This window comes from Rhinolophus ferrumequinum, chromosome 3 (assembly GCF_004115265.2).
Source record: "Rhinolophus ferrumequinum isolate MPI-CBG mRhiFer1 chromosome 3, mRhiFer1_v1.p, whole genome shotgun sequence".
Classification (NCBI taxonomy): domain Eukaryota; kingdom Metazoa; phylum Chordata; class Mammalia; order Chiroptera; family Rhinolophidae; genus Rhinolophus; species Rhinolophus ferrumequinum.
The window spans coordinates 32,769,478-32,786,444 of NC_046286.1; the positions used below are offsets into that span (position 1 = coordinate 32,769,478).

At 42.1% G+C, this 16,967-nt stretch overlaps 1 protein-coding gene across 2 annotated transcripts in view; it reads right to left on the reverse strand.

Moving 5' to 3' along the window:
• B3GAT2 (beta-1,3-glucuronyltransferase 2) overlaps positions 1-16,544 on the reverse strand; it is a 64,593-nt gene extending 48,049 nt beyond the window's left edge. For both annotated transcript variants that reach the window (XM_033099495.1, XM_033099484.1), the window contains exon 1: positions 15,353-16,544. In XM_033099495.1, coding sequence (XP_032955386.1) covers positions 15,353-15,961 — 609 coding nt within the window. In that variant the 5' untranslated portion in view covers positions 15,962-16,544. The remainder of the gene's footprint in view (positions 1-15,352) is intronic.
• Positions 16,545-16,967: the final 423 nt, after the last annotated feature.

Consider the following 16,967-nt stretch of genomic DNA (forward strand, 5'->3'; position numbering starts at 1 on the left):
TTGAGATTATAATGCTAAGCGAAATAAGTCAGACAGAAAGATTAGAGAATCGTATGATTTCACTGATATGTGGTGTATAAGCCAAAAACAACAAAAGAACAAGACAAGCAAATGAGAAACAAAAAGTCATAGACACAGACAATAGTTTAGTGGTTACCAGAGGGTGAGGGGGGTGGGGGGTGAGAGATGAGGGTAAAGGGGATCACCAACTCTCCCAGCAAAATCTGCAAGACCAATCAACAAGCTTTTACTGCACCGAGCTTCTTAGATGTCAGGGCTTGTCTGCTACAGTAGCCAGTATTAATTATCCTGCTAATAAAGTGATGTTTTATACACACACACACACACTGGTTAAGCCATTTTTTATTGTTTAAGTCAGGGTTTTGTAACGTGTAGTTAAAAGCTTCCTGTTTGTTACACTTGCCATTTTATTGGACCAGAAGTTACAAAAATGTATAGGATTCTTCACATATGTGCCCAAAGTGAAGCTCCCTGACAACAGATCCCCAGAGCATAGGTTTTCCCGGACTGTTAGTTTGATTCAGTGTCATAAAAGCTTTAATTGCTGAACCACGGGCATTTCACAGAGATACACCTGAGGCATCTACCAAAGATGCAGCCTGAATGGAGGAGGATCGAGAGAACCAAGAACATCTTCTCGGGGTGTTAGTCTTGGGAGCTGGAGGTACTGGTCACCTCCGTGCAAGATTCATATTAACTTGGACTGAATTCACAAGAAAGTACGAACTTTCCATTCTAGTCGAGTCTGACTAAATAGTTGCTTGGAGTAGCAGGACTGGAATTATCATTTTATTTTTCACCAGTAAGTAAAACACTAGAATGCTTCAGAGATCGATACAGCAAAGTATCTCATGGCATTTTCTAATTTTCTAAATAAATAGATCATATGTGAGAATTCCAATTTGAGGAAAAAAGTTCCACAGTTAGAAGCAGTGGATTAGAGAGACACACAACTATAAAAACACGTCTTTAAAACACAGTACAGTACAGAAAAATAGAAAAAATCTATTCCATAACGCCACTTACATACATTGAAATACTGCACATAAAACACTGAACATTTCACAAGGACACATAAATAAAATAATCCACAGCATGCATATTAGAATAGAGGCCTGCAGACAAGGATAAAAAAAAAGAAACAGAAGCATGGAGGAAACTTGCATAGGATACTGTCAATAGCAGGTTAGAACTGGGAAATATAATCAACTCTACCTCTGAACCTAAAATCTAACAGAAAGAAAAAAATGTTCAGGTTCTGATGGAAAATGTACTCAGAACATATGATGAATGAATAAAAGAACAACAGGGAGGGAATCTTCTAAGATTATGGAAGAAATTAAACACTCCCAGAAACTATTGACAAAGTTGACAGAACTTTTCCTTGAGTAGAAAGTAAACTCTTCAACCTCAGTAAAAGGTTATTTTACTAACCTTTATATTGGTCAAAATAAAGGTTGGATCTTGAAAGAAAACCTAATTAAGAGGTCCAACTCAAAAAAAATGCAGTGGCTGTTTACTCAATACAAGAATCACAGCAGGATTTACTTTAATACAGTTTTTTTTTTTTTAACAGATTCTTAAGTCCTTAATTTGGGAGGAGAGTATCAGAAAAGCAAGTGGATAAAGGTACTAGAACCAACTATACCCCATTTACAACACACACACTTTAAATATAAGAACAGAGATAGGAAAAAAGTAAAAGGATGGGAAATAATATATAATGCAATCAGTAAACATACGAAAGCTATTGTGGTCATATTAATATAAAAGTAGCTTTCAAAACAAAGAGATTACCAGAGATAACGAGGGACACTTCCCAATGATAAAAAGGTCAATTCATTAAGAAAAACAACAAATCTAAACATTTATTCACCAAATAGCATAGCTTCAAAATACCTAAAGCAAAGAAATGGATAAATCTAAAAGAGAAAGAAGAATTTGGTCATAGTCAGAAATTTTAACAAATCCTTTTTGTATTTGATAGAGCATTCATGCTAAATATCAGTAAGGATACAGAGAATTTAAGCAGCACTCAACAAATTGACACGTATAGAACTTTATGCCCAACAACCTCAGAATAAATATTTTTTGGTAGACCTAGCACATGTGTCAGAAACAACCATATGCTAGAATATAAAGCAAATCTCAATCAATTTCAATTGAGCGAAACTAGATTATATTTTCAGAACACCGATAATTAAACTAGAAATCAGAACCAAAGATAATTTAAAAATCCCTAAGTATTCAGAAATTAAGCAACATACCTTGAATTATTTAGTGAAATTAAAGAAAAAAATGCAAAAATAAATCAATAAAAATTACAAAATATTTTGAAGTGAATATGAAAATACAACATCAAAATTTGTGGGATGCAGCTAAAGTAGTGCTTTGAGTGAAGTGTATAGACTATAGAAGCATATATTAGAAAAATTAAAGTTCTATGTTTTCATTTCAATAAACCAAGAAAAAAGTAAATAAAAATAAGGAAGGAAGGAAGGAATAAAAGAGCAAAACAAAACAAAACTTAAATGAATTAGACACGCAATAGAGAAAAATCAAAGTGACAAGTTGGATTTGCAAACCTGACTCTCCAGCATTCAAATCTCAGTTCTACCACTAATTATTCGTGTGGTCTCAGGCAAGTTAGTAATGCATTCTATACCTGTGTCCACATATGCAAATGGTGTAATAATGTTATTGTACCATCTCATAGGGTTATTTTGAAGATTAACAAGTTAAAACACGTGTAGCACTTATGGTTCTGGCACATAAATAAGTGCTTTATCAGTGTCTGCTGTCATCATCACCACCACCAGCACAAGCTGCTCCGAGGCAGAGATTCTCCAACTTTGGCTTAGACGTTGGGACCGGTCACCAGGGAAACCCTCTTCTTAGCTGTTTAAGAAACAAGACAACTATTTTTCTAGGAAAAGCTGTACTAAGAAAATTCTACAAAGCCAAGCCTGGAATAAGGGGTGCCCCTTCCTTCCGTGGTTCAGGATTTAATCTCTGATGCATGTTTGAGGTCTGCCCTGGACAGAAACATGGACAAGAACTGAATCATTTAAAATCATCTCTAGAAAATGTCTCACTAGTTACCATTGTTTTATGGAACACAACCCAGAAATCCCTGCATTATTTTGTGTGTGTCCTTACAAAATGCAAAACACTTTGTGTGCAGTATTTTAAATGTACATAAACGGTGTTGTGGAACAGATTTCCCCCCATTTTTCTATGCTGTACCATATTTTTAAAATCTATTTATGTTGCTCTGTGTCTCTAAAATTTTCCTTACTTCTGGATTTTTTTAGTTCTGTTAGTAGCATATGATGTTATTTTTCAGCTATGGGACAGAGAGAGAAACTAATTTATTAAAATCTAATAGGTAGCATCAAAAAAACACCCACAATTAAAATAAACTTAACAAAAGAAAACGTATTTGTACACTGAGAACAATAAAACATTGTTGAAATAAATTAAAGAAGACAAATAAATGGAATGACATCCCATGTTCATGGATTAAAAGACTTAATATTACGAAGATGCCAATACTCTCCAAAGCAATCTGCAAATTTAATGCAATCCCTATCAAAATGCCAATGATATTTTTTTGTAGAAATAGAAAAATCCATCCTAAAATTCATACAGAATCTCAAAGAACCCCAAATAGCTCAAACAATCTTAAAAAAACAACAAAGTTAAAGAACCTACATTTTCTCATTTTAAAACGTACTACAAAGCAACAATAATCAAAACAGTGTGGTGCTGGCATAAAGACAGATGTACAGACCAATGACATAGAATAGGAAGCCCAGAAATAAATCCTCACATATATGGTCAAATGATTTTAAATAAGGGTGCCAAGATCCTTTAATGGGGAAAGGACAGTCTTTTCAACAGTGTGCTGGGGAAAACTAGATATCCATATGTAAAAGATACTATGAAATACTATGTACAAAAATTAACTCAAAATAGATCAATATTAATTAACTAAAAGCTAAAATTATGCAACTATCAGATGAAACTATAGGGGGAAAACTTCATGACATTGAATTTGGCAACAATTTATTGGATATAACACCAAAAGCACAGGCAACAAAAGAAAAAATAGATAAACTGAAGTTCATTAAAATGTAAAACTTTAGGGCATCAAAGGATACTATCAACAGAATAAAAAGGAAACTCAGAATGGGAGAACACATTTGCAAATCACATATCCGATACAGGATTAATATCCAGAATGTATAAAGAACTCCTGAAACTCAACAAAAAACAAACAACCTTATTCAAAAATGGGCAAAGGACGTGAACAGACATTTCTCCAAACAAGATATACAAATGGTCAATAAGGACCTGAAAAGATGGTCAACATCACTAATCGTCAGAGAAATGCAAATCAAAACCACAATGAGCTATCACTTCATATCCAGTAAGGATGGCTATTACCATAAACAAACACAAAATAAGTATTGGCTATGGATATAGAGCAACTGAAACCCTTGAGCTGTGTTGGTGAGAATGTAAAATAGTACAGTGGCTGTGGAAAACAGAATGGTAGTTCCTCAAAATATGAAAAGAATTGCCATATGATCCAGCAATTCCACTTCTGTATACATACACATAAAAGAATTGAAAGCAGAAACTTGGACATACATTTGTATACCAATGTTCGTGCTAATATTCATAGCAGCTTTATTCACAATAACCAAAAGGTGGAAACCCAAGTATCCATTGGTGGTTGAATGGATAAACAAATTATGGAGTATACATACAATGGAATAGTATGCAGCCCTAAAAAGGAATGAAATTTTGATACATACTACAATGTGAATGAACCTTGAAAACATTATGCTAAGCATTAAAATAAGACAGACACAGAAGGACAAATACTGTATGATTCTGCCTTATATGAAGGACCTAGAATAGTTCAAGTCATAGAGACAGAATGATTATATGTTATCAGGGGCTGGAGGGAGAAACAAGGGAGTTATTATTTAATGGGTACAGAGTTTCAGTTTGGGATGATGAAAAAGTTCGGGGGATGGATAGAGGCAACGGTTGCACAACAAAAGGAATGTACTTAATGCCACTGTACTGCACACTTAAAAATGGTTAAAATAGTAAATGAAAAAAATAACAGGAATACTCAATTTTTTTGTTTCTTCCCCACTGACTTTCACATGTAGGGAAAAGAGACATAACCAGAAACCCAGAACAGACTTTTACAATCAACTGATTTTTCAGAGGAAACATTTGGTTGCTATAAACACCCAAATCACTGCCCATAGAAACCACAAGCATTGTCAACCCAATTTCTTAATGTTTTTGTTTTTGAAATCCTTAAACAAAGGGAAAAAGCAAGACCAGGAAAGGCAAAGATCACAAACCCTGTCTTTTCAGTATGCACAGCAGGAATCAAAGGTAACAGGTAAATAGCTAAATATAATCATGAAAGAAAAATGAAAACAATGGCTAGGGCATACCCCCAGCACCAGCTCTGACGGCTGTGTGTACCAGAGATTTTCTGCAAAGCAAGGCTGCAGCTCCCCGGACAGAAGAGACTTCCCAAGGAATCTCTTGCACTTCTGCCAGTGTGAACAGACATAGCTGAGGAACTTTTCAAAGGTACAAAAATATCCCCAAATTGTCATTTGACCTTTAAAAATGACACTGGCATTTTAATCTTGTAATCCTGAATTTATTTAGATGATAAACAACACGTCCACACATGGACCATAATTAAATTCTCATTCCCGTCGGCTGACATAGCAGCATCTCAGAGCTCCCAAGGCGGGTAGGATTGGGGCAGCCATGGTAGCTAGGTGGTTTGGTGACATCTTGCCTTCTGGAGCCTCTCCACAGCGCCTGTGGCCACTGACTTCTGAGAGAAGCAGATGTCAAAGAGGGAAGTTGCCCCATTTCCCCACTTTACATGGGCTTCACCTCATTTCTCACAACCGTATACATTTGTATCAGGCCCTGTGAGGAAGCTCATATCAGGGCTTTCTCTTATTTATAAAATAGACATTGTAGTTTGTACCTCAGAGACATCATGAAAATTAAACTGCTCTATGCACCTCTAAATGCCTAGAGTGGGTCTTAGCAAACAGTTAAAAAAAAAAAAAAGTTAGTTTGTTCCCCTGAGGTCATGAGGGGTGAGGGCTTCTGGCTCAGCCAGGCCTGGATCTCATTGTCCAGTTCCTAACTGAGTGCTCCTTCGACCGAAACAGCAGTTCTCAGACTGAGGGTGCAGGTCGCTGCATGCATACAGACTCTCCATGGAACATGTGAGCACAGAAACGCATCTGTTCTCAGGCCCTCAGCAATCCTACATGTGCTCTCCCACAACTGGCCTCTTAGAAGGGGGGCCCCATTCTGCCTTCCCTCCGCTGCCTCCCATCATAGAAAGGCAACGTCTCATCCATCCTGAATCATATGAAATGTACTGTCCCACCGTGGTCAAACCTCCAAGGCACCAAACGAAGGTAATAAGGAATATTACTGTCTTTATTAAGAAAGTTGATGTCTCTAATGAATGGCTAATAAATCCTTTTGGAAGACAGAAGGTTTCTAATTACTTGCTTTCAACAAAATTGAAGGAGAACTAATGTCGTCAATTGATCATTAAAATAGTTTTTGCTGAGAGATTAACGTAGGATTTTTGGCTTCGAGTTTAAGAGTTCAAAAATTGAAGAACATCACTTAAGAAAAGGTTTTCCATCTTATTTACTTCTTTATGTGAGAAAGGTTAACCTAATGGGAACATAAGTTATGCTAAACCTTATCTCTTTCTAGCAATAACTATTTATCAATAAATACTGAGTATACATCAACAACAAAATGCTCCATCCACTTTATTAAGAAATCAATTTCCAATATATGCAGCTTTTATGCTTAATTACCCAACTTATTACTTTGATTACTTATTAACTGTGGCTAATTGTAACGTTAACTCAACCTAAAGCCATAGGAAGTTTTGAGAAATTTAAATTCTGTCTACATTCATTTTTGTTGTTGTTACTGAAAATATACATGATAGGAAGATCAGTAAATGACCTTGAACCTCAAAATATTAGGCTAGGATAAAATTCTGAGGGAGAATAGAGATAGAAAAAATAACAACATAAAATTTCCAAATTACTTAAAAGTTATCTATTAAATGAATGATGGTGGATATAAAACTATTATAGAATTTATAATATCCACTGGATATACTTAAATTCATTTACAAATGTCAATATTGATAATATATTGTAAATCACATCCTTTGCAATGATTTTAAATGGTTTCTTAAATTTAGACATCAATTTGAAAATATCCCCCAGGGTGTGCAATTTCACTAAATTCTTTAGGAATGAACAGAAACTGTTGAGCACCACTGCACCAGACCACGATCCCTGCCAGAGGCTGACCTGGACTCTCTGAAGAGACGTCACAGGGTCTGTGAAGAAAGAACGGCGAGTACCCACCTGTGAATTCACAGTCAAGGGGGCAACCAGGGGACCCTGTGGGTGCACACAGCCCACTCCAACTGCTACATCTTCCCCGTTTTGGCAGGAAATGAGCTTTAAAATATTTCTGTTTATGAAAATTTAAGCAATGCTTGAAAAATGAGAAACAAGGTGAGGGTAGACCACCCAATAAGTGCCCGTCAGCTGAAGGCCGGCTCAGGGTCCCAGTAAAGGATGGAGGGGGCTGGGCACAAGGTACAGCTGTCAAATTGGATCTTTTCTGCCTCCTCCAATCCGTGCTGGATAGAGAGAGACTGTTGACCTTCCCAACCCTAGCAATGACCTTAAACATTAAGCTATTGCATCTAATTATGTGCTTTAAAAATCAGTTCATTTCATTCCTAGTAAGTTGCCCTCTCCTTTGTAGGATACTACCTCTTTGATTCATTCATTCATGTCAGAAATAATCTATTGTGTAATATGCCCTAGGTCCCTGCTAGGTGCTGGGACTACAACAGTTAACTAAAAATCAAGCCCAGGACCTGCAGGAAGTTTAGTATCCTGCTCTGAGCTACATGCAAGCCAATGTGCTAGTTTTCACACACTCATTAATTAGCCTCAGACCTCAACCCACAGGAGAACACCTTTCTACCTCCTCTGAACCTAAAATGTCTTTTAGATGCTTTTTATTCTCTCAATCTCACTTCCTTCCAGGACTCTTTGTAGACAAGCCCTATTTAACTCTTGTCCCTCCACTCATTGTAGTAACCCAACGATGTAATTAAGATACCCAATGTATGCAGTTCCACTTGGGTACAGACTAGCTGGGAAAGCCAAGCACCTCTACCTGCTCTGCCTCCATCCAGACCTCCAGAAACACAGTCCAGATTTCAGGGACAGAGTATTTAGATGCATCTGACCAACTGAGACAGTGCAACTATCTGGTAAATCCCCCCATTGGGACAGTATCACACTTTGACACGCAGGAGATGGAGAAGTGGCTGCCTGCTTCTCCACCTCATCCTCTCTGATCATGGAAGCCCCCTGCAACCAAGGACACCTGTCAGTTCTCAAGCTATTCACACATCCTCTTTTCTCAGGTTCATAAATATGACTCTCTTCACCTGGAGCGCTCCAGATGCTGGCTGGACCCAGATTTCTCAGGAGCAGGTGCCCTGTCTGGGCAGCAACATTATAAAATTAATATAAGAGCTGGTCTATTTTACTATAAGACCCGGTCTATATCTTATTATATAAGACTACCCTTATATCTTATTATATAAGACCGGGTTTATATAATTTTTGCTCCAAAAGACACATTAGAGCTGATGGTCCGGCTAGGTCTTATTTTCGGGGAAACACGGTAAATAACTGAGCCAGCACCTTTCCACGTGAGGCCGAGAGCCTGGAAACTACTCTCTGGGACTCTGTCCGCACACCCCCCCTCAGCACAGCCATCTCCAAGCTTTTCCTAGCATGCAAAAAGACTCAACCAATGATTTATTCATTTTGTTTTTAAATCCAGAGAAATGCCTAATCCCAGAAGAAATCAGACAAGAAAATGAACAATCCTTCTACCAACATGTGAGTAGTTCCATGAGTCCCGCAGTCCAGGCCCTCGGTAGCCAGTGTAACCCACACAAAGGGGAGGAGAGGCTCAGAGGTCCCTAGGGTGCACGTCTGTGTTCCAGGGAGGGGGCTGCCTCAGCCTCTGGGGAGGGGGCAACCAGCAGGTGTCTGTCATCCACATTTGCTTCAGCTCACATCGGTCCAGGTGCTCAGCTCCTCTTCTCTGTCCCCATGGTAACCTTGAAACAATTCAGTATGGACCTCCATTTCCACCCCACCCTGAAAAGTATCTTCCCTTCAGTTCTGTCTATCCTGACAAGCTATCCAGTAGGTACAGTTATCCAGTAGGTACACACGTATCAACGGAAAAAAAAATAATTTTAGTGTTTTATCTTCTTGCAGAAATGACCGATTCTTACTTGTTCACAAGAATATATAATTCAAAAATATATAAGACTACAGTTTATGTATTAAGTTGTCAGTTTTCACCTGACTTGAAAGAATACTGTAAAAATCAAATGGTCTATAAGAGAGATGGTGAGGGAGGAGATAACATTTTCATAAGAACAAATGATATCAGGAAAAAAAAGGTCACTAAGAAAAAATTAGAAGTTGATAGTCAAGAACAGACCTGAGTTCAACTATGATAGAGCTGGTAGCACTATCAGAAGACTCCTGCTGATCAAATGCTTTCCTTAGCACAGTGACGTGCCTCCATCTGACCGTACATGTTAGCTGAGATGAGCTGTGGGCTGTACAACCAGGGCACTCAGGTTCAAGATCCTGTCTCTGAACAGCTGCATGACCTTTTCAAGTTACTTCCCAGCACTTCTGCTCAAGTATATAAATGGATGCGGATTATACTGACTATATTAGATTCAGGCTGCACCTTTAAAAATCCCGTATTCTCCAAAAACTGTGTTCGTGACAGTAAATATCAGCATTATCATGGGGCAAGGGGAATGGGTACAGTACTAGTACCTCGCTCAGGGGCTGCTGGAAGGATGAAATAAGTTAATACATGTAAAACCCTAAGGGTGGTTCCTGCGCAATAGCAAATGCTCAACTGGTGTCAGCTGTATTTGCTTGTATCCATAGTAAAGGATATTTTAACATTTACTTAAGGTTGTACACAAAAATTACCAGGTATGAACAATGGATTATATTAGTTTTTTTATGTGAATTGTAAATCTATTCTAAACCTACCTACCTCTCTATCTATGGACTGGTATAACAATTTTATTTGTGTTTTGGGGAGTGAATTTGAGAACCATGCAAAACTTAAATTTCATACTTCAATAGCACTGCAAATCGAATATACAACAATGTGTTATCTTAACTTAGACAGGCTGAGCAAATATTCCATCAGAGTCCAAAAGGTTTGAATAGACATATCTGAACATTATTGAATTCTGTACCAAAAAAGCATTACTTCAATACCACCTGGAATTGTTAATAAATAAGACTGTTCATTTCGGTTCTTCTATTTTGCTTTTGTAGCATGCCTTAAAAGCAATTACTATTCCATTACTGTTCACACAAAAGAAGAACTACTACCAGCTTGTAATTTAGAGGCAAGAGGAGTAGATAGAAGAAAATGGAGTCACCTACTATAGATTCCAAGATCTTCCATGAAGCAGACAACAGCTTACTTGTTTAAAATACACACATTCATTGCACCAAACAATAATCTGGACATGTCTTCATGTCTATTCATGAGAAAGAATAGTCAGTGAAAAGTAGGTTGTGAAAAATGATGGGAAAAGACAACAGGAAGAGGCAGAAGGGAGAATGTCTTTTAAACCCAAATTGTTATTTCTGGTCCATTAACATATCAAAATCCAAATGAAAACTGCTGGTCTCCAAAGAAAACTTCGTCAAAAACTAGCCATAACTCAAGTACTATACACCTAAGGAGGGTCAAGAAAATCTATAGATTTAATACTGATAGTCTAAGAAAATTGGCTATAGTTTTATGAACATCTTTGTGGGGACAGAGTCCCAGAGAGCAGTTTCCAGGCTCTCAGCCTCACGTGGAAAGGTGCTGGCTCGGGTAGTAGATGGCCATCAGCTGTAACCAGTTAGCCGTTTGCCACTGATATAACTGCTATGGCTGAGCTAGCAAGCGTGGATTGCAGTTAGCACGGGGTTGGTTGGTTGGCAGAGAAGCAGGTGGCAGGTTGCGTGCGGATCCTGTTGATCCTACTTCCTGTGTCTCCGAATCAGCCGCTAGCCAGAATATAGTGGTATGACTCCCCTATCTGTGGCTCCGTGGGTGTTCCTTTTTGGCCTCACCATGTCCTGTGTTCTTGTGCGGGGAGCGGGACTAGAGACCCCGCATGACACCCTGCATGACAGTCTTTTTACAAAATTCTCACATTTTATCAGCTCTATGGCACAACCATTAATATGCTTCCAGACAGGGAGAAATAAAACACAAGGGACACGTTTTAGGTAAAACAATCTTTTTATGCTACACCTAAGAGAATCTTCTGGGTTTCTTCACTTTGAAAAAATCATTACCTACACTAAGTAACCGTATCAAGGGTAAAAGGAAAGGTAGACCTTTTGTCTCCTTTCAGGAGTCACATACAGAATTTACTATTATGGGGGGTACTTAACATCATGAATTTGAATATCCTTCAGATTACAGCTCCAATAAGCCACGTGTAAAGGGAGGAGCTTATAAATGCTTCAGCAAAGGAACAAGACAGAGTTAAACCTCAACCCCTTTCCTCCTGCCTAGTGAGCAAATCACTTAATAGCACCCAACAAAAAAATCCAAACAAATGGCCTCCTGAGTTCACTGCCTGTCATAAACATCTTCAAGGTGCAGTCTCATGAACTGAGTCCTGTCAGGATCTCCTTAAGTGTCTCAGAGTCGGCCTGTCTTCCAGTCTTACCTCATTAATGTTAAATTTTTAAAAGTTTTTGTTCTTGCTTGGAAAGTGCTTTTTTTTTTTTTTTTTTAAACTTTCAGTTTAATTGATTTGCAAAGGTGAAAGCAGCTTCACCTGAAAAGCATCAGCTTTAAACTCAGGAAAGCTTGGAAGGTTTTCCAGTAAAGAACAGAAATCTGATCACAGCATTACTGAAAATATGACTGGATAAAGAGTCAGGTTTATCTGTAGTTGTTGCTTTTACTAAAGCAGTTTAAATTCTTTGCAAATAAGCTGTTCCAGAGAGCTAGATCGACAGGGAGCACAGGCAGGGAGGGATTAGCTGTTATCCGGAGAGCCAAAGCTCATCAATGCCACACGAAGAGCAGTAGTTGATGACCTACTGGAAACCTGAGACCCCCGACCACCTCCTTCACCAATGGCCAGCCCCAGTTCTATAGCTACAACTCACACTGAACTTCACTGGCAAATGGATTTGCCTGTTAGGTAGGATTGTTCAGTTCAAATATTTCTTTCCTGGCTGCACAGCTCAGTTGAAAAGGGAGGCTGAAAATTAGCTGTATGGGAGAAGCAAGTAGTCTGCCAGTTACCACGGAGGAATAATTGAACATGGATTGACTGTTGCGCCTTTAATTTAATTTGGAGACCTTTCATCTTTTACTTTCCTTCATTTGCAGCCAATACTTAGTGAGCTAATTTGTACCTGGTTCATTTTCCTCCTTTTATCTTATCTACGTTAACATCAACCATGGAAATTAGAAGCACTATGAATAAAAGATGAAGCCTGACTTGGGACCTTCTTTCCTTAAGTACTGTGAATTACTTGAAAACTAATCCGTGTGTGTGTACATATAAAGGGCTGAGATACGTGCCTCTGCCCCACAGCTTCCCGGATCAGCACCTTCCTTTCCCCCAAGGAGTTTCAGGGTTTAGATGTTTTATCTGGTCCCACTTTTTCTCCGATAGAGCAATGTCGAGACTATAATCCACATGGAATCATTAATCCTAGAACAGGTGTAGGGTAGGCCATCCCATTAACGCATAAAAGTAAAGATGCATAAATTCCAGTAATTTGATTTTTTAGAGAGTTCAATACTGTTTGCCAGGAAAACTGAGTGTATCAACATACATGCGTGGTGAACAGATGCCTACTCTGCCCAAAAACACTGGGAGGGAGGAGGGACGGGAGTAGAGAAAGGGACTACTCATAAAATGACTGCCTGGGAGGAACTTCTAGAAGCGATAGAATTTAAATTCTAAGTGGATCATGCATATTGTGCTTTTAAAAAATTCCTTCTGTTGTGTATTTTGTATACTTGGCACCTGTCCATAAAAAGTGTTGCACATGCTCTTAAGTTCATTTGATTATTTCACTACTTCCAACTGTACACAATTTTAATGTCTTGAAAGTTTTGCAAGCTTTTTTCTTTATAGTTTCCACTGGGCAATGCTATTTTTTTCTCCTCATCCTCTCCTTTCTCTTATATTCCCTCCCTCTATTCCCCTCTCCTCCTGTGGACCAGTGAAAAAACCTACTGGATTCTTCTTTTGCTGCTTACTATCCACCACCAACAAGCCGTTCAGTTTGGTTAGCATTCAAGAAAGTCTGTTCTAAATCATTTCACTGCCTGTAGTGCCAACTCTTCCACTCATCTAACACTTCACACCAAAGGGCTAGAAGCTGGAAATAAACTGAAAATCTCCCCTCCCTTCGCAGCTCATCCTCCTAAAAGGTTAATTAATAATGATGTGCATTAGTCTACATTCACAAGACTACACATTTTCACTGATAAGGCAATTTCCAAGTTGTAGGGGAAAAAAATACTTTGGATGAACTGAAATGTAAACGTCTTCGCTTCAGAATACAAACCATGTCTTTTTAGGGAGAGACTATGCAAGCAGAATCAAAATAAAAGCCCAACTTAAAAAAAAATCAGATGATATCTCATCTTGGCTATAATAAAGACTATACCATACAATGTCCAGCTTATTTATTTCTTCTGAAGAAACATACAGAAAGCTCTAACATCGGGCTTGAAGTGATGGAAAAGAAAAGATGGAGCGCAATTACTAGTCCTTTTATTCATGAAGAAGGAGAGGATGAATAGAAATGAAGGTGGCAATTGCCCTTAAGAAATGGATTTTTTAAAAAGCCACGTAGGCAGCAAAATTAAACTGGAAAGGTACAGACTAGCTTCCTCCTCAGATTAAGAAAGCCAAAGCAGTGTTAGGATGAAAGTGTGGCGCATATGTGATTAGTAGACAAACTGATTGCCCAGTTCACTTTGGGGGTAGGAGGGACTTTGGAGTCTCAGGGGTAGAATGCCAAGGAATTTGGGGAAGAGGAAGGCAACAGTCCCAAAGGGATGTCAAAGAATCCGAGATTATTTTCAGCTATATTTGTGTATAAGGAAGAAGAAAACTGACAAAACCCATGTAACTCAGTCTCATTTGCAGAACACACACACACACACACATACACACACACACACACACACACTGCAAAATACCAGCCTCAAGAAATAACACTTGTTCTAAACCCCGTCGGCTGGCCTGGTTCACATGTGGCCTTCCAGGGGAAAAGAGGGCCATCTCAGCAGCAGCGGGCCAGGCTGCACTCAAGACCTCACAGGAGCACAGGATGAGAATGGCCTGGCTAACTCACCTAAGAGAGGTCTTAAAGAAAGGTCGAGAAAAGGAACGGGGCAATGCAGCTGATATCTCGGGTTGACAAACGACATAACCACGGGGAAGAATAGTCTCAAATCATTTGCCAGAGGGTTTCCTTGAAAAAGAGGCAGTCTGCAGAGTTGGAAAGGGCCTTTTGCAGGGTGCGGGAAGAGACAAAGGGAGGACTCCCCAGAAGGCACTATTTTCACTAATAATCATTTCTGTGCCAGTGGACTATGCCAGAGAAATTTGTTTCTGGGCTGATTTTTAATCACTACTCCACCTTCCTCCGCATAGGGTTCTAGACTCCAAATCACACCTGTGTGCACTGTACACCAAGCCGCCGCCCACTGGGCAGGGTTCCTCCCTGATCGCCTCCTCCGGAAGCTCGCCTCCCCATATGGTCTCCATCCTCAGGCCAGCCAGAGCCTGTTCTTGGAAATCACTCCCACGCCCCACACCTCTGCTACTCCCTTGGCCCAAACTCTGGGCCAGGTAGACAGCAAAGCTCCTGAACAGACACCTTCCCTTAAATCACAATGGTCCTCACCCCCTCTCCACTCCCATGACCAGCGAAACACACCAGGACCAGCTGAGGCTGCAGGCGAGGAGCGCTCCACCAGGAGTCCCGAAAGGGCGCAGAGAAAAGTGAGAACTTTAATAAAGTGCAGCCGCAGCCCGGCCCGCCCCGAGGGCCCCTCCCGCCCTGGCCCCCAGGTGGGGCGGGCAGGCAGCTACCTCCTGGAAGAGCTCCAGACTGTAGGTGTTGTCGTCGTCCGCGAAAAAGAGCACGCCAGGCTGCGATCGCTGATGCTGGTGCCTCTGGCGCAGCCAGGCGAGGCCGGCGTTGCGCTGCTCGGTGGCGCGCGGCAGTCCCGGCCTCTTGTAGCGCCGCGGCGTGGGCACGTGCAGGTGCGTGCTGGGCAGGCCTGCCCGAGCCAAGAAGCGGCTCACCAGCTCGCTGCGCGCCGCCGCGTCCTCCACCAGGATCCAGTGCAGCTGCGCCACCTGGCGGAAGGTGTTGGCCAGGCGGGTCAGCTCGGCTTTCTGCACCGGGCGACTGTAGGTAGGTGTGATGGCATAGATGGTGGGCAGAGGCGGCTCCGGCTGCGGCTGTGGCTGCGGCCGCGACTCGTTGCGCTTCTTTAATCCGCGCCCGGGGCCGCTGTCGGGGCCACCCCTGCGGAGCGGGTGTCGGGTGCCACTGCGGCCCACCGCATAGGGAGAGAAGTAGGGGCGCGGGGTGAGAGGGGGCGCCGGCCTGCGCGTGTCCACGTCGAGCATGATGATGACGATTAGGATCCAGGGCAGAAGGATAAAGAAGCGGCTGAACAGCACGGACTTCATTGTGCGCTTTTCCCCGGCTCCTCGGATGCCCCTAAGAGGGGCCAGTCGGGGGACCCCAGGGCGCAGTTTGGACGGCGGCAGCTCCCGCTCTCAGGAAGCCGCGGCTGGCGCGCTCTTCATAGGGTCTGGGGGCGCTGCGGCGACCTGGAGCCGCGGGGCTCAGCGCCGAGCCGTAGGGGATCCGCACTGGTGCCAAAGAGCTAAGGCTCGGGGGAGTGCAGGTGGGTGGGCAGGCGCTGCTCCGCACTCGGGGTGAATCGGCGGGAAGCGGGACTGGGTCCAGCCGCACTCTGCTGGCCCCGGAGTTGTGCGGAGCGCCGGGAAGGCAGTGATCCCTACCGCGCTCTTTCTAAAGAGTAGGAGCTGGGAGTCGGACGGACCCCTAGGCGCCTCGCCGTTCCTGTCCCGGGGCGCTGCGAGCCAAGAGACTCCAACCGAGGACCCCCCCAGTGCGCTCTCTGGGGCAGGCGCTGAGGGCTTCCCTTCGTCACATCCCAGCCGGGGCGGCGAGAACCGGGAGGGGACGCCGGGGATGCAGTACCCCAGCCCTGTTCAGGCGCTGCAGCGGAAACCTGCACTTCAATCCCTCGCTCTTCTCTTCTCAACCTCTCCAGGCTCCGGCGGCAAGATCCCAAAGCAAGGAAAGAAAGAAAAAGCGAGGGGGCGGGGGCGCTGCGGACTCCGGCGTCCTCCCAGTCCTCCTGTGGGAAGACAGCAGCGCTGCTACTGGCGGAGAGGGGCTGCGAGAGGGAAGTGGGGAGGGGTCCGGCTCTCCGCGGGGTCTGGCGCTGACGGCCCGGCGAGCTGGCTCTGGAGGCGGCTGCTGCACCGCGAGAGGAGGAGCGGGAGGAGGGTCCCCGAGGGGCGCACGACCTCCAGGAGGGGGTGGATGCTTGTTCGCTGATCTCCGCGCTCTCCCAGCTTTCTGAAATGCTGCAAGGTCTTTGGAGATAAGCCAGGACAACCCACTGACGTGAGGAAAACTCGGGAGACTTAGGGTGGGGAG